The sequence below is a fragment of the Eptesicus fuscus genome, chromosome 22, assembly GCF_027574615.1.
Source record: "Eptesicus fuscus isolate TK198812 chromosome 22, DD_ASM_mEF_20220401, whole genome shotgun sequence".
NCBI classification, from domain to species: domain Eukaryota; kingdom Metazoa; phylum Chordata; class Mammalia; order Chiroptera; family Vespertilionidae; genus Eptesicus; species Eptesicus fuscus.
The window spans coordinates 5,694,580-5,711,860 of record NC_072494.1 but is presented as its reverse complement, the minus strand read 5'-3'; the positions used below and the strand labels follow the sequence as shown (position 1 = coordinate 5,711,860).

Sequence of the window (17,281 nt, the reverse complement as noted above, 5' to 3'; positions counted from 1 at the left end):
TTAAAGTTTTCCACCTGAGCTTTTTAATCATACATGAAAGAAACAGATCAACTAGGTCCTGGCCTGTGCAAAACTCTCCAAGGACAGCTAGCGTGTTTTTTGTTTGTTTTGTTTTTTAAAATATATATTTTATTGATTTTTTACAGAGAGGAAGAGAGAGGGATAGAGAGCCAGAAACATCGATGAGAGAGAAACTGATCAGCTGCCTCCTGCACACCCCCTACTGGGGATGTGCCCACAACCAAGGTACATGCCCCTGACCGGAATCGAACCTGGGACCTTTCAGTCCACAGGCAGATGCTCTATCCACTGAGCCAAACCGGTCAGGGTGACAGCTAGTGTTTTGATGTGCTAGCTGCTCGTGATGGAGACCATGAACCTGGCGGACAGACTCCCTGCCTTTGCTACCACCTCTCCTCCAAGCCTCTCTCCAGGCTGCAGCCAGAGTGACCTAGCTGAGCTGCAAGCAGAACGTACCACTGCCCCACTGGTGCCCCCAGAGCCAGCACCGGACTCCCTGCAAAGTTTACAAGGAAGGCCCTTCACTCCCTGGCCCCTTCTTATTTCTCCACGTGGGTCTCTCTCTATTCTGACTCTATGCCCACCCCCACCATAACACTTTGAGATGTTGCCCACTTTACGTCAAAGTAATTCAGCTAAAAGCATTCCCTGGGTATGTGGTGGAAGATACAAATTCGATCAAGGCAGCCCTAGCATATACAGGGACCACTGTAAGCTGTAGAGGTTGCGCACTACCAGTTCCCGGGCATGCTAGTCACATATGGAACGCAAGGTACTATCCTAAGAGAGACACGCCATAGAATAAGAATGCTGCAGATGTATACATAAACACAGCATCAGGTAGAAAGCGACAGTGAGAAATAACATGCTTTAAGAAGTTTTAAAAAGAAGCTACTTATTTAATGCCTCCTAAGTTTTTTTGTTTTGTTTTGTTTTTCTTTTGCCTCTAGTTCATATTTATAATCTCCTGGCTTAAAATTCAACTCCTCCAATCCCGATCTGAATAATTAATTAAAAGGAACTCCTCATAACTTGTGTGCTATACTTTGATTTTGTGGGCATAGCATGGGCGAAGAGTGGAGAGTTTTCATCCTGCCTAGGAGGAGGGGAAGCAGCTGAGAAGGATTTAGTACAAGAATGATGTACAGGGCCCAGCTGGTGTGGCTCAGTGGTTGAGCATCAAACTATGGGCCAGGAGGTCATGGTTCAATTCCTGGTCAGGGCACATGCTGGGGTTTCGGGCTCAATCCCAGTGTGGAGCGTGTGGTTCTCTCTCATCATTGATGTTTCTCTCTCCCTCTCCTTCCTCTCTGAAATCAATGAAAATACAGATTTAAAAAAAGAATAATGTATAGGGATTGTTTAATGTTGTTTGCTGTAGGAAGAGCTTCCAGAAATGCTCTGAGGTCTCTTGGGAGCGTTAGTTGGGATCCTTCTTGAAATGGGTGGAGTTCTTCAGCTATGGACCAAGCAAGAATTGTGTGTGTGGGTGTGCGTGCACACGAGCATTACTTATTGACTTAAGGTTTGAAAGGACTGATACCGTAAGAAAAGGTGAAAGCACACAAAATTAAGGGTATGGGGGGAGGGGTAGAGAACCAAAGTTAAGGGGAAGTAAAATTGGTGCAATTGGTGCAAAGAAGAAATTGGATAATATACTTTATATTTGATCAAGAAATTCCCCTTTCTAGGAACATAACTTAAGGAGTTAACAGAATGACAATTGAGCAAGTGTTTATAAGGATATGTGCAAAGGCATTCATTTCAGTATGTGTATACTAATGAAACTTAGAAGCTATCTGAATTGGTTGGTTAAATAAATTACATACATGATACAAAACTGTGCAGCCTTGAAAATGATGGAGGAGACCTGTATTTATTAACAGGTAGAGGTGTCCTCTGCACGTTACAGAATGAAAAAAATTATGAAACACATGTAATATCCCATTTATAGAAAATTATGTAGTTATATCTATACAGATATAGTAACAGAAAGTCTATAAGTATAGGAAGATGTAGCAAAATATTTACAGTGATTTTAACCAGTTATGAAATTTTAGTAAGTTTTGTGGGGTATTTTTAAAATATATATTTCTTGTTTTTAAAATGAGAATCTATCATTGTTATAAAAATAAAAAAAAACTATTTAAAAATAGTATTCAGTAGGTCGAAAGGAAACGCGGCAATCTGTAGGTCAGTCCCATTCCAAAATCAATACTTTGTATGCTTTGCCTTGAGCATGGTATTTCTATACTGGGCTCCATTTTCTTGCTGCATTCCTGAAGCAGTGATCTATACCAGCAGATAGTGACTCAAAATTCTCAGCTGTCCTCTTTCCAGCAATATGCTGAAACTAGTTCTGTGATACACCGTAGAGTAGTTCTCATTGTAATCATCTCTCATCGTATCTTTCACTTTTCTGTCACAGCACTTAGCCAAGTTTATAACTGTAAGTCAGTTGGCGTGGTTATTTGTATCAACTCTGCTTTTCACAGGGGTGTACTGTAAAAATGGCAACAAAGTCTTCCCATCCCTATCTGTGTGCCCCTTTGAATGTGACTGCAGCCCTCCCATCAAGAGATGGAGTCTATTTCATGGCATGACCATGTGACTTACTTTGACCAATAGGACATTAGCAAACATGACACAAGCAGAGTCTTGAAAAGAGCTTGCGCATTGGGGCTTGCTGTCTAACTGCACTTGGAACCCTGAAACCACGTGTAAATGAGTCTAAGCTGCTGGAGAATGAGGAGCCACCTGGAAGAGAACCCGGGGACCCCAACCAACTATCAGACATGTGAGCGAGGCCATCCTGGATTATCTCATTTGTAGTCGACCCACTAGCTGAGCACAGTCACATAAGGCAGCCCAGCACAGATCAGCCAAGCTACCCCAGACCCGAAGAACCACCCCTTTGACCTACAGAATTGTGGGCTAAAAATAGTTGTTTTGAGCCACCAAGTCTTGGGGTGGTTTGTTACTCAGCAAACGCTAGCTGATGCAGATTACCTTTTCATTGAGAGGCTATTTGGGGCAGAGAAGCCACATCTACTTAATTAAGAATGTAAGATTCTGTAGCTAACCATCTTCTTTAAAGTAAGGAGTACACAGGCCAGGAAGGCCTCTGCTGTTGGACAATCAGAGTAGGAACAAGATCGATATTGGCAGAAATTACCTAAATTCCATAGGGCTAGACAGTCCCTGGTAAGGTCCCTTTCTCAGAAGTCAGTTCCTCCAGTGTCTAGGCAGCATTAAGCCCCTCATCTTAGGATTCATCCTGAATGTAAAGGGAAACTCTAAAAGGTAACTGAAGCTCGGCCAGTGTGGCTCAGTGGTTGAGCATCAACTCATGAACCCGGTCATGTTTTGATTCCCAGTCAGGGCTCACGCCTGAGTTGCAGGGTCGATCCCCAGTGTGGGGCATGCAGGATGGTTCCCGAGGAGTCTGCTCTCAGCCTCCGGCCTGCCTCAGCGTGTTTACTTCATGCTCATGCTAACCCACTCTCAGCAGGACTCTCCACTTCATTCTGACCTTCCAACCTTGATTTCTGGTGGACCCCACACCCACTCCACATTCCAGCCACCTGGTCTTCTTGCAGTTTTCAGGCTCTTGTATACACTGAGTGGCCAGATTACTATGATCTCTGAACGCATAATAACCTGGCCCGGTGCATGAATTCGTGCATGGGTGGGGTCCAGCCAGCCTGGCCAGGGGGAGGGGACATGGGCGGTTGGCCGGCCTGCCTGCTGGTCGAACTCCTGGTTGAGGGGACAATTTGCATATTAGCCTTTTATTATGTAGGATATACACTGAGTGGCCAGATTATTATGCGGTTCAGAGATCATAATAATCTGGCCACTCAGTGTATTTCCTACCTGTGGACCTTTCCTCAGGCTCCTCCCTCTATCTCGAAAGCACCTTTCCTCCATCTCTACCCTTTGAAATTCCACTGATTATTCCAGGTCAAGTACCAGCTGCTTAGATAAGTCTTCTTTTCCTGTCAACCTCTATCGTGCCACTCCTGCATTGTTTGCCATCAGTTAACCTTATCTCGTCACTTACATGTCATTATTTGTATATTTACCTTTTCTGCCTACCATTATTTCTTATGCACCTATGACATGTCAAGACTATGTACTAGGCACTTAACATGTGCTATCTAATTTAATCCTCACAACAGCCTCTGAGATGGGTATTACCATCCCCATTTTACAGATTGGTAATCTGAGGCTGTCAGAAGTTAATTAACTTGCTCCACTAGCATCCTTACTAAGGGGGATCACTCCTTCAACCACTTTTATTCCAATCCACGTCTGCCCGGTTCCTCAGCCCTCCGGGCTTTTCCGTGTAGACTGGGAAGGCCGTTTGGGGGCAGTTAGCCCTGGAGCCTCAGACCAGGCAGATCCGTTAAAAGCCGTGTTCTGCTTCTCTCGAATTTGATTTGGGTTCATCGCGCTATAGGAAATGGTCGGCCCTTGGGCTCTCAATCAGCACTTAGCCTGGGCTAGCACAGGACTAAAGAAATGATTCGTGAAGACCAACTCCATTCAGGACGTTTAGTTTCACTGGTGATCCTGATGACTGGAAAACTGTGAAAGGAATGCCAAGCCCCAGCTCAGGGTTAGAAATCTAGAACTCCCCAGTTGCAGGTAAGAAAAGCGTGTAGGCCGCAAGCCAAACCTCTCTGTTCCCTGACGAGATCCAGAGCGATGCCTCAGGTTTCAGAAACAAGGCTGGAGCGGCACTGTTATCATTAGGGTCAGCCTTGGCCTGATACAGAGTCCCAACACAGACTCACAAAATTCATACGCAGATACAGCACAGAGAAGGGCTGGTCTGCCCTGAATTGGTTTTTCACCATTTAGGGTTGGAAGCCCCGAAACGAGTTGGGTCAGTTCCCATTGCCAAACGAAGACTGTTAGGATAATGAGTTTATCCGCTTCCGTATTGTTGTGGAGTTGAGGGTGTTCTGCCGCCACTGTTTGCTCAAGGAGTGCAAACAGGACCTGCTGACTCCCGTGACTAATGAGCGTGAGCCCTGAGCCACTTTCACTCCGGCCTGGGGTGGGGACCGAATGGTAAAGAAGCTGACTGGGAAAGGGGGTTAGGTCACTCCAGTTGGTGCTTTATTTGTATTTTCCTTCCAATCCTCAAAGCAATCCTTTTTGAGGTGGGTGTTACTGAAATACCCATTCTACAGACCCAAAAGCTGGCTGGGAAGTCACAGGCAGGGACTGGAGCGCTGAAACGTTGAGTCCCACAGCTTTGCCCTAAGCTCACTCTCGGTGGCAAGATCTTCCGCTTAGACAAATGTCAGTCATTCAAAAGGACTGAAGGCCAAATGTGTAACCCAGTTAGAGTTCTCAAGCATCAGTATTCGTCCCTGCCTCCAAACCGAAATGATACCAAATGTTAAATCTCTTAAATGTCTGCAATTTGCACAGTTGACAAGGATCTCAACAAGCAGTGGCAGTTGAACTGTCAGATTCTTACCTTCCACTCAGGAGACGCCCATGTTGGATTCTTAGGCAAGTGGGCTTGTTGGAACTGTTTAACTTAGTTGGTTCAAGTCCGTAAGCCACCAAGGCCGGTAAGCCACGGTCACTGACAAAATCATCCTGTCCTGCTCTATCTTAAACAGGAGAGAAAGTGGCTGGGTGGAAATGGGATTGTATACGGGATGGCCCAGGGCTGGTAGTCGTTGGGATTGATAAACGTTTTCAAAAATCCCACGGACTTGTGTCGTATTCATGAATGAAGTCAAACATCTGTATTCTCACAAAAATGCTCTCCTCTCTCCCTCCCTACTTCTTCACGATCTGTTGTGTTGTAGACTGTCTATGGTTAGAACACCGTAATACTATATTTCCATATGGGGTGGGGTTGTGGTTGCTAACCAATTAATACTGATAACTTAAAAAAAAAAGTATTTCAACTTCTCTTCCTGATTCGCCAAGGTAGCGGGTTTGATCCCCGCTCAGGGCATATACAAGATGCAACCAATAAATGCATAAATAAGTGGAACAACAACAACAAAATTTCAGCTTCTCCAAACCTTAGCCAAGTATGACATTTTGGATTACTTTTGCATAGATATATTATGAAGTCTTTCACATTTCTCAGAAATTAAAGGACGACTTTAGTTTTGCCTTCCCCAGTGCAGTTCTTGTAAATATTTGTTGCTGCCTCTGCCATATGGTTAAAAAAACAACCCACGTTACTCAGAGCACAACCAAATATTGTTATTTCAATATTATAGGAACGACTGAGTTTGGTTGCTCCTTAATATCTTTTTGTACCTCTCCAAAAAGAATATTCAAAAGGCACCTTTGGCGGAAAGGCATTCACTACCTATTGTCTGAAATATGTTGACAACATTTTGGAATCACCTTGACGTATGACCTGTCAGGCGAGTCAGGGAAGGATAGTGGGGATTAGCGGAAAGGGAGATGTCACACAACTCAGTCTGGCCGCCGGCGGGCCATGTGCGGTCAGGTACACTCAGCCAAGTGCAGGGGAAGCAAAGCTACAAAGAGGCTCTACCTTCAGCAGCCAGCAAGGTGACTGGGTGCTGGATAGGAGCGGGGAGAGGGGACGAGACCTTTCAGTGCCGCTCGCACGTCTCCCGCTTTTCACACTCCTTCTGAGGCCACGGTAAAGGCACAAGGACTCCCATCCGCTCCTTGCCTGTGGCCTTCCTAACTTCTTCCCCACCCCACTTCTCCCCTCGCCCACTTTCTATTTCGCCCCTCTGTACATACATCGTCTTTTATTCTCAACCACTTTTAAGGTCATTTCACCGCAGCTGGAAAACAACTCGGTCTTCTCCCGTAGTCCAGAGTCCAGAGCCCAGGTCCCAGATGGTGGACCTCTCTCCCCAGCTCCCTGCCCAGACTGTGAGCCCTCCAGGGGGCTGGCCTCTCCATGAGCCAGTCTGCTCCTCTCCCTTCCTCCCCCTCAATCTTCATCCCCCAAAAACTAAACTCCGTGGCCTCTGAAACTGTCTGTGCCTAGGTCCCCAACGTCTCCACCAGGATCCAAGATGTTTCTGACCAAAGTGGGGTCGGGTCCGGGAGGACAGTACCTCTTTGCAGGCGTGAAGCTCCGGTTCCGCTCCCTGGGTCACCTGGAAGGCAGTCCCGACCCAGAGCAGCAGCCGCAGGAGCCGGAGCGTGCGCCGCCCGGTTCTTCCCCTGCGTCTGGCAGAGGGATGGAGGCTGCGCCCGGCATCAGCCATAGCGTTGTCCTGAGCTGGCGGCGGCCGCGACTCAGGTGCTGCGGCTGCTGCTCCCGCTGGCAGAAGGCGGAAAAAGGGGGAGGGAGGTTCCTAGGGGGAGGATGCGAGGGGCTGGGCTCACTTCAGTCACCTCCGGGCCGCCACGCCAAAGCCGCCCATCCTTCCTCCTCCCTCCTTCTTCCTCGTCTCCTCCTACCCACGTCGCCTTGTCAACCGCCTTCTCTTTCCTGCCGCGCGTGTCGGGTAGGGACCACGCGATGCTCTGCCGCTCACCTGCCGGTCGCCATGGCAGCCGTCGCTGCCGGCGCGCGCCGCGTGGAAGTGCGCGCGCCCGGGACCAGGGGGCGAGTAGAGGGACGCGGCAGAAGCATCTCCGAGCCACCGCCACCAGATTCATGTTTCCCACCGCCCTTCCGTGCACTGTGAGCATCTCTGATTCTGCAGATGTGGCGGAGGACACATACTGAGCACGTCCCGAGGGTAAAGCGCGAGAAAGAAGATGGAGACGTCGTCTCTCTTCTAGAAGTTACAGCCTACAAGAGTGGCTTAGAAGGTGCCACCTACTGCAAAGGCCGCCGCTCCACATCCCTCCCTCCGCATCCGTCTGGGCCTTCACGGCCGGCTTGATGCGAAGCCTTGAGACTCATATAGTTAAACCGGGTTGAAGCAAGGAGTGTTTGCTTAGGCGGCAGTTTTCCAAGCACGACTCTTTCTCTTACTGCTTTGAAAAATCCTTTTGTTAGATGCGAGGGAGAAGGGGATTTCTGGGTCATCTTTCAGGATTCCTTTTGCTAGCTGAAGTCCTTTGCATTCGTCCTGCATGCCGGGAGGCCTCTGTTTTTCCACCTAAGGTTCAGGAGGGCAAAGCCAGGGCTCCTGGGATTATGGTCAGCGGCTCTTCCCCTCTGTGTTCCCAGTAGCTTCCTCCCGAGGGGCCTCCCACGTTGGGCCGCCAGGTGGCGCCTTTCTTGATAGGAATTCACCTGTCATAGATGGTGGGGCAGTTGCCTGGCAACGGAAAGTGGGCCTTCCAAACAATTGGGACCCGCGAGCCTCTGCGTGCAAGGTCGTGTGCGGCTGCGCCGGCCCCCCATTCCTCCCAAGAGCTTCTCCTTTTACCATGCCTCCCACCCGAGACCCTTTCCAGCATCCTATGCTGAACAACGATGATTCCCGCCCCGGGAAACCGAAGGCTTCCAAGGTACTGTGGTTTCTTGCGCAGGCCTCGTGGGGCCTGGAGCCGCTGGCACTCTTCTTTCTGCCATGAGCGGGGACTTAAAGGACTCTGCTGAGGACCGGAGGTCCCGGACAAGTCGGTTTCCTGCCTGCCTCCATGCCCCATGTTCGGGTCGGCTAACGTTTCAGGGGTGCTTTTGAGCAAAGAGAGGTAGAGCTCTAGACCAGAGGAACTAGGGGCTCTCGCCGAAGCACATTGGTGTAATGGGGCTGAAACAGGCCCAGGGGTCGCCGACCCTTTGCCCTGTGGGAAGACGGTCCTCTAAAAGGCTGTGTGATACGGAGGGGGAGGAAGCCCTCTGAAAGCCACCGGGTCATGTGTCTTCACACCGTCTCTGTCCTCCGGTTGATACCGGAGCGTGTGTATGTATGTGTGGCAGCGGCTTGGGAATTTAAATGATCCTTTTTCTAACAGAAGTGGCTGGGATGTTTGAAGTGGTGCAAACTAAGGAGAATTAAATAGTCATTGTGGCTTAATAATACAATCAAAGAGCTTCTTTTGGTTTATTCATCATTTATTATTTACTATATGCCAGGTACCACTAAACACTGAGGAGATACAGATTAGCAGCTATAGATATAGATGTATTAGGTGTAGCACCTGCTCTAAAGAGACTATGCTTGCTCAGTAGCATGTGTGTTGTGAGTTATACGAAGTGTGTCAGGAGAACTGGGAGCTAAAAGGGAAGCAGGCGAGTTTTGACATCAAAATATGAGTGAGCTGGGCCAGGTGAGGGAGGAGGTGAAATGCGAGTTGGGAAGAAAGAAACAGGAACCAGACATTGGTCACCAGCAAGACAAAGGAAGCAGCAGGTGCTCATACACCTGAAAGGGGAGAAAGTGTGACCTGTTTGGGGCCAAGAAGGTGGAGGAGTGGCGAGAGCAGAAGCTGGAGGGTGATCTCACTGGGCTGGGTGTGCTGTGTACACCATGCCACTGAGCTAGGATTTCATCCTGGAGGTGCTGGGAACCACACCAGGGTTTTAAGCACTAGAGCGACACAACAGATGGGTGTTTCAGAAAGCACGAGTGGCAGTGGATTGGATAGGGTGGGAGTGAGACAAGAGGGATCAGCTAGGAGGCGGGAGCCTCCGGAGGCAGCAATCTCCAGGAGGAAGAATAATGGACCTAAGGCAGTGATGCAGGGGATGGCAATAAGTTGCAGATAAGAGAGATGCAAAGGGCAGGACTGATGGGACTTTGTGGCTGACTGGATATGTGCCCAAGAGAGCGGATGAGTCTGTGGTGACTCCTAGGTTCCTGAGGGCTTAATTGATACCATTTACTGAATGAGGCATCCAGGGTAAGCAGGGTTGGGGAGAGAGAGATTCAGATCAATGATGTAGATGTCGCTTTTGTGGTGCCTGAGGGACATTTAAGTGTGGTAGAGAGTTCTGGGTTGAAGATGTACATCTGGAAACCACAGTGTCCATATGGTGGTTGAAGCCATGGGAAGGAATGAGCTCATCCAGCAAATGTGAGAGTGAGGAAAGCAGAAATGAAACACCCCGGGAATGCCGTGCAGAGCTGAGAAGCAACAGTTAAAGGCAGGAGGAAATTCGGAGGAGCCGGACCCACAGAGGGTTGAGAGAACATTTGAGAGAGTCAGCATCACGGGGCCAGAAACTGCGGAGGTCAGATAAGATCAGGTCTGGAAAGGATCTACCCCACCGAGCCTCAAAAACCATTGGTCACCAGCAAGAGCGGTTTCCGCGGGTGCTTGAGGCAGAGGCCAGGCTGAAAAGGGGATGGGGACGGCGAGGAAGTAAAGATAGTAAATGTGACTCTTGAAGAGTCTGGCTCTGTAGGGAAGGTGATAGAGTGGTAGTTAGATGGGTGTAAAGGAATGTGGGAGAAGCTGAGTCCAGGGGATGCCAGCATGGCGCAGGTCTCTGAGGCACAGGGAAGGGCTGGTCAGGGCAGATAGGTTATTCTTGAGTAAAGGGACTTCCCTTCTCTGAGATGGAAGGAAAGTATGGCATTCGTGCTTGACTTTCTCTTTGAAAGGCAATCTCATTCTTCTGATAGAGATGATGAGGCGTACGTAGCCTTCGAGGAATGGGAGGAGAGCTGCCTACGCTTGCATCGTATATATTTGTAGTTTTCTGGTTTCATTTTTCATCTTTCTTGGTGATAGCACAGAGTGCTTGGCACATACTGTTCAATTAATGTCTAATTGTGCTGAGTCACACAGCGCTTTTCCATGTATAGGAAAGAGGGTTCCAACATCGGACAGGTTGATGAGATTTCTACTAGGTTGTAGTTGTGCTCACTGGAGTTCAGTCATTGATTCAACCAATATCTCATTTTTGAACATCATGTGTTAGGTGGCTGGCTAGGTACTAGGGACACAATTATGAACAATATAGCATTTTACATGTAATGAAGAGATCAGTTATATGCATTCATGCTTATGAGTTTTTATTTAGAGGATTGACTGTCCAATGGACTCTTTGAGAGAGAAAGAGAGAGAGAGAGGAGAGAGAGAGAGAGAGAGAGAGAGAGAGAGAGAGAGAGAGAGAGAGAGAGAGAGATATCAATTGGTTGCCTCCTATATGCACCCTGACAGGGGACCAAACCCAAAGCCTGGATATGTCCCCTGATTGGGAATTGAACCTGCCATCTTTTTGATGTACAGGACCACACTCCAACCTACTGAGCCACACTGGCCAGGACTCCAATGGACTTTTTCTTTGACAACCCTTCAGTCACAATGATCCTTCTCCGTTTAGTGAAATCTTTTCTCACCTGCTTAGACACTGCACTCTCCTGATTCTCCTGTATCTAATTGCCTCTTCCCTTCCCCAGTTATACTATTGTACACTCACGAACCACTTTTTCCCTTTTGGCCACACTCGCTTTTGCAGGCTTCAACCACAGCTGCATGGAGATAACCCCCAGATCTCAATTACTAGTCCTGAGCGCTCCAAAAAGTTGCACACTTCCAGTTTTCTACCTGTTAATTGCATTAGGATGTCTAACCTTTTCCTCAAACTCGGGCTGTCTAAACCTAAGCTCACCATCTTTCCTATATGTTCCCCACCCTTTGCCCCTGTCCTACTCCACCCCTTTCCCTCTATTCCTGGCCCTTTTCTGTCAGTTCTAAGATTGAAGACTTAGGAGGATCAAAAGCCTGGGGCGTTTTGCCCGATATTGCTCTTCTCTTGACAGATGTTGCTCTGAGATTCAATTAAAATAGGATGAAGGGGTGGATGTCACTGAAGCTACCATAGCAGCAAGGACCTGTATCCAGGTAACCAGTTCCTTGGGCGGTTTTCCTTTTACAGATCCTGCACTATAAGAACCCAGCTCACCTTGATCAGCAGCGGGAACCCTGGAATCGGCTCAACTCAATTCCCACCATCACCTCCATTAGGCGGAATACTTATTTTTTTGACTCTGAGGTATCTGCTATTGAAATACTATTTCTCTACGTCCAATTAGAACTCACCAGTATCCTCTTTGAAAGGAAGTCCATCCCTGACTTCTTTAGTATCTTTCCTTTTGTCCTCAATCCAAGATCCTACCAAAATGGAAGCAAAATACCAATTTATCTGGTCTCTGGGAAGTCTTTAGAGGCCTGGGTTCTGCTCTAGTCAGTTATCTGAAGCAAATCATTTTCTCACTGGACTTCTCACTCTTCCGATTAAAACAAAGATTGAATATAACCATGAACAAAGTAAGGCCCAGTGAGCCCAAATTGGAGACAGTATAGTGATTCCCATGTCTACAGGGAGAGCTCTCTACTCCTGAGACCTAACCATGAGAGACAGTTCCTTATTAACAAGAGTCACCATGTACAAGTTGGTGTGTAAGGAATTGGTGGCTCCAGGCCCAAAAGGGATTCGCTCTGCCTATGGGGAAGAGTAGAGCCCAACAGAACTTGACTAGAGCGGGGGTAGAGGTGGTGCATTAACCGTGGGGGGCTTAACTTCCTCTAGATTCCGAAGGATAATCTGGATTTCCGCTTAGCTGCCGTGTACAACCACCACACGGGGGCGTTCAAGAACAAAAATGAGGCCCTGATCCACAAGGAGACCTCCAAGGACACCCACGGGTAAGTGGTGGAGGCAGAGCCTCCCCTTCCCAAGGGTAATGCCACCCGTTAAATAAGGTAAAGGCCACCTGGGAAATAACTACCGCAGGTGCTCATTGGTACAGGTTTCTGTATGGTTTACATCTGTACCTGTAAGTAACGTCTGTGTTTTTCCCTTCGTTATTTTCCCATCACCATTTACCCCCATATGCCCTCTTCTGCCTTCCCGCTCACTCCCAGTCACCGCACTGTTGTTCGTGTCCAGAAGTCTTCTTTTTTCTCCGTCCCCTTTCTTTTCTCAAAACCCCACCACCACTCCCACCAGAGCTATCTGCCTGCTCTCCGCCTCTGTCTCCATTTTGGTTTAGTGCAGTGTGTTTATTAGATTCCACATATGCGTGAAATCATATGGTACTTATCTTTTTCTGACTTATTTCACTTAGCATAATGTCCTCCAGGTCCATCCATGCAGTCCAAAAAATAGAAAATTTTCTTCCTTTTTATGGCCGAGTAGTATTCCATTGTGTGAATGTACCATAGCTGTTTTATCCACTCATCTACTGATGGACACGGCTGCTTCCGAATCTTGGCTGTTGTCAGTAATGCTGCAGTGAATATAGGGGTGCATTCTTTCGAATTAGTGTTTTGGATTTCTTCGGACAAATTCCCAGAAGTGGAACTGCTGGGTCATAAGACAGTTCTCTTTTTAACTTTTTGAGGTAACTCCCATACCGCTTTCCACAGTGGCTGTATCAGCCTACATTCCTACCAACAGTGTACAAGGGTTCCCTTTTCTCCACATCCTCACCAACACTTGTTTTTTCTGTATTTTTATGGTCTGAAACGAACAGAGAACTTCCTGTTTTTATCTGTATAAACAAACAAAACCTTCGGTTAATTCCAGAGTGTAAAAAGGGCCTTTGGCTGCTTTATTTGGGAGGTTGCATGTAATTCTTTCCCTCCGCACCTTTCTCCTGCTTGGCTTCATTCTCCCCTGTTCTAACCCACACCCATCCTCTAGGATCAACATCCAACCCCCTGGAGAACACTTGCCCCCTGCCCCACCATCGCCCATCACTTCCCGAGCTAACATCAGACAGTGGATCAGCCCTAAGAGGGAGTCCATCCACAGCATCCAGGGCTCCATAGGTGAGTAATAGGGCAGATGGTGGTACAAGTTCTAAATGGACCCAGGAATCAGGGAGTTGAGGTGATTGGCTAGGAGAGAACATGGGGGACAACTGAGGGTCTTGTAACAGCAGTGATTAAGTTGTCACATATCAGACAGATCAGGGGACATGCATGCTGACTATGGAATGGATTCCATTTTTCCGGGCCTCTAACTCACCCTTAGGTCTAGGGGACAGAAATTTCCAGCAGAAACCTGGGAGTGGAAGACCTATAGCTACCTCCCGTCTGTCTTCTGTATGCCAGTTCCCCAGCTGTTATAAGAACCTTCTCTCTAGCACCCATAAATGGATGGGTGGTTACAGGTTCCCAGTGAAGACAAAGGATCTGAAATTCACAGCCCACTCCCTCTTTCTCCAGTGTCCCCTCACACTGCAGCCACCAACGGAGGCTACTCCCGAAAGACGGACGGTGGCTTCTTCTCCACCTGATGCTGACAGGCCCCTGGATTGATTAATCGATGGGACAGCCTGCCACCCACCTCCATTAAAAACATTTGTGCACGGTGAGGCCTGAAGTGTCTGTTACCCAGAGTTGCCACTAGACTACTCTTAAAAGGTGGACGTTTCCCAGCTTCTAGAAACTAGTCTTATTGAGAATATTTGCAAGGATTTAGGATAGAACAGCCCAGTTTGGGGCAGGAGGTGGGTATACCTTTCTTGTAAATGAGTCATTCCAACCATACAGATACCCCCATTCAATATTTCTTGCAAACCTTTGTGTCAGAGCTGTGTTGGGGAAACAAGAATGGATATAGCCTTAATGAGTTTACAACCATTTCAGTAGCTCTGTGTAGCATTTTTATTTCTACCTCCTGGATTTAGTCATCTGCTGGGCTTTACTTTTCCATGGGGGGCGGGGACCTCCATCTCCCTGGTCCTGCCTCCTTGCCATTGTTTTCTCTAACTGCTGCCATCTTCTTGTTGGGAGTCAGTTCCCTTCCCTTGCCCTAATCCTTATAAACATGGCTCAAAAATCTGGTGCTTGAACCCTAAGAAGGTTGGCTCAGTGGATAGAATATCAGCTGGGGACTCAAGGGTCCCAGGTTCGATTCTGGTCAAGGGCATGTGCCTGGGTTGCGGGCTCAGTCCAACGTGCAGGAGATAACCAATCAATGATTCCCTCTCATCATTGATGTTTCTCTCTCTCTCTTCCTCTCCAAAATCAATAAAAATATATTTTTTAAAAATCTGGTGCTTGGGTTTGAAGCTACCTAAAAACGATGCACTAATGTGGTCTCTAAAGTTACAAGTCACAGGAACCTGCGGTTAGATTGGGCAAGAAATGGCAGACCTAGACTATGGTACAGAAGTTTGGCCTTGTTGAATAACAGATAGGAAAAGGCTTCTTGCTGATGCTCAAGTGCATGGTCCTTAAAATACCACCAATCACAGCCCCTCTTCTACTATTTTTAAAAATAGTTTTTTTGCTTTCAGAAAGGGCAGGATAGAAACACCAATGATGAATCATCCATGGGCTCATTCCTGCCCGCCCCCTACTGGGGATCGAGCAACTGGGACATGTGCTCTGACCAAGAATCCAAGCGTGACCTCCAGGTGCTTGGGTCCATGCTCAACCACCGTGCCACACAGGCTGGGCACCCCTCTTCCACTATTGAGATCGTGTATCCGGTGCAAAGTGGCCAGTTATTTAGAATGGCTGAAAATGGCCGAGAGGGGTGACCTGTTAGTCATCTCATGCAGGTTGATACTGATCATCAAAAAATTGATTACTGTGATCCATGCATAGAGGCTTTTAGCCCTCCCCGGTTTGGCTCAGTAGATAGTGTCAGCCCTTGGACTGAAGGGTCCCGGGTTCGATTCTGATCAAGAGCACATACCTCAGTTGCAGGCTCAATCATAGTGTGAGCAGGAGACAACCAATCAATGTGTACACATTGATATTTCTCTCCCTCCCTTCCATCTCTCTAAAAATCGATGGGGAAATATCCTCCAGTGATTTAAAAAAGTCTATATATAGATTTCTAGCCCTGGCCCGGTGGCTCAGCTGATCGGAACAGTTCCCTACACTAAAAGGTCGCGGGTTCCATTCCAAGTCAGGGCACATACTTAAATTGTGGGTTCCACCCTGGGTTGGGGCACATACAGGAGGCAGCTCATCGATATTTTTCTCCCTTTCTCTCTCCAAATCATTTTTAAAAAATCCTCAGGTGAGGATATATTCTGGTTAATTAAATCTGGGGGCGGGACCCTGGGATCTGTGTAAGTCCTCCAAGTTCTTATGGAGCTATATGTGCACATAGATATGCATATGTCAACCTACGCCTTAGCAACAGGCTCCGTGGAGCGCAGTCTTGATGACGAGGCGCCTCGGGAAGGCGGCTCAGACATCCTCGCCCTCCCGTCGGCGCCCGGGCCCGCCGCCGACCACCACCGCCGCCGACCACCACCGCGTCGGCCACACCACGGGCGGCCGCCCCGGGGCCGGGCTCAGATCAGAATCGCCTCGATAATCAGCGGCCGGGACAAGCCCGGCCTCGTCTATCTGATCAATTCATCACTTCTGAGCGCCGGGCCCGCAGATCGGCTCCGGGACCGCGGCGCCGCCGCCGCCCAAGGGCCTCGCTGCACAGCGCCCGGAGCGGGCTTCGCAGGAGGGGAGCTTTTCATCTCGGGCCGGCCCGGCGGGGCTGGGGTCACGACCCGATCAAATAAGATCAACGTGTAGACGGGGGGAGGGCCGTAGGGGTGGCACGCACTCGCCTTGCACGCCCCACGCACGCTCACAGCCACACATCCACACACACCCTCGGCCCGCTCGCGCCATCCACGCGACACCGCAGTACCACTCACAGCAACCTCACCCCAGGCCGCTCTCCCTCCCGTGAGCGGGCGGAAGTCCGCACCCCCTTTTAAGCGCCTCTGCCCCTCACCCCCCCCGCGCCGCGGAGGATTCTGGGAGGAACCACCGAGCACAGGCCCTCGTCGAGAGCGTGCTTTGCTGCCCTCTCGCGGCTCGGAGGGGAAGCCAGGTCGCAGGGACAGGCGGGACAAATGCTCCCAATACTGAGTCGTGTTCTTTTGATCTTTGTGCAGCTACATATTTATATTCATATCTGTCGTTTTTCTTTGACCTTTGATCCCAAGTTCTGGATATAAGACGATTCAATCTCAGTAATAGGTGAATGACTCCTTTCCCTGGTCGTGACCAACATCAGCTTCCCCAGGAGTGCCTTCTACCAAAGGGAAAGTGAGACTAATTAGGTATCAGGATAGCTGTGAAATGAGTGAAGGGAGGAAGGCATATCCCTGTCCTCGGAGCCCTCTTGCTCCCCAGAACTTGATGCTGTGGCAGTCATATTGCTGAACCTTTGTTTACTTTCATATCCATTAAAACACATCAGACCTTCAAACTCCAGAATGAGTAAAGTCAAAAACACGCCATTATAAGTAGAATTAGTTCCTTTTACAAGCAGAGCACCTAGGCATGTGCCCTTGACCGGGAATCGAACCCATGACCTCCTGGTTCATAGGTCAATCCTCGACCATAGAGCCACGCCAGCCAGGCTCTTCTTCTTTTTCAATGAAATAGGTGTGTGTGG

At 48.6% G+C, this 17,281-nt stretch overlaps 2 protein-coding genes and 1 non-coding gene across 7 annotated transcripts in view; 1 reads left to right on the top strand and 2 right to left on the bottom strand.

Moving 5' to 3' along the window:
* ELAPOR1 (endosome-lysosome associated apoptosis and autophagy regulator 1) overlaps nucleotides 1–7,402 on the bottom strand; it is a 41,260-nt gene extending 33,858 nt beyond the window's left edge. For 4 of the 5 annotated variants that reach the window (XM_028153999.2, XM_028153997.2, XM_028153998.2 and 1 more), the window contains exon 1: nucleotides 7,107–7,402. In XM_028153999.2, coding sequence (XP_028009800.2) covers nucleotides 7,107–7,259 — 153 coding nt within the window. In that variant the 5' untranslated portion in view covers nucleotides 7,260–7,402. The remainder of the gene's footprint in view (nucleotides 1–7,106) is intronic. The other variant, XM_008147104.3, reaches the window with a different exon arrangement.
* An 886-nt stretch (nucleotides 7,403–8,288) lies between these two features.
* CFAP276 (cilia and flagella associated protein 276) lies at nucleotides 8,289–14,228 on the top strand. The gene is made up of 5 exons (XM_008147103.3): nucleotides 8,289–8,460; nucleotides 11,783–11,899; nucleotides 12,437–12,552; nucleotides 13,553–13,680; nucleotides 14,080–14,228. The coding sequence occupies exons 1-5, from the start codon at nucleotides 8,380–8,382 to the stop codon at nucleotides 14,148–14,150; spliced, it is 513 nt and encodes a 170-aa protein (XP_008145325.1). The 5' UTR covers nucleotides 8,289–8,379; the 3' UTR covers nucleotides 14,151–14,228.
* Nucleotides 14,229–16,169: 1,941 nt separating this feature from the next.
* LOC114233663 (small Cajal body-specific RNA 2) lies at nucleotides 16,170–16,569 on the bottom strand. The gene has a single exon (XR_003619814.2). It is a non-coding gene; the product is annotated as a small Cajal body-specific RNA 2 (non-coding RNA).
* Nucleotides 16,570–17,281: the final 712 nt, after the last annotated feature.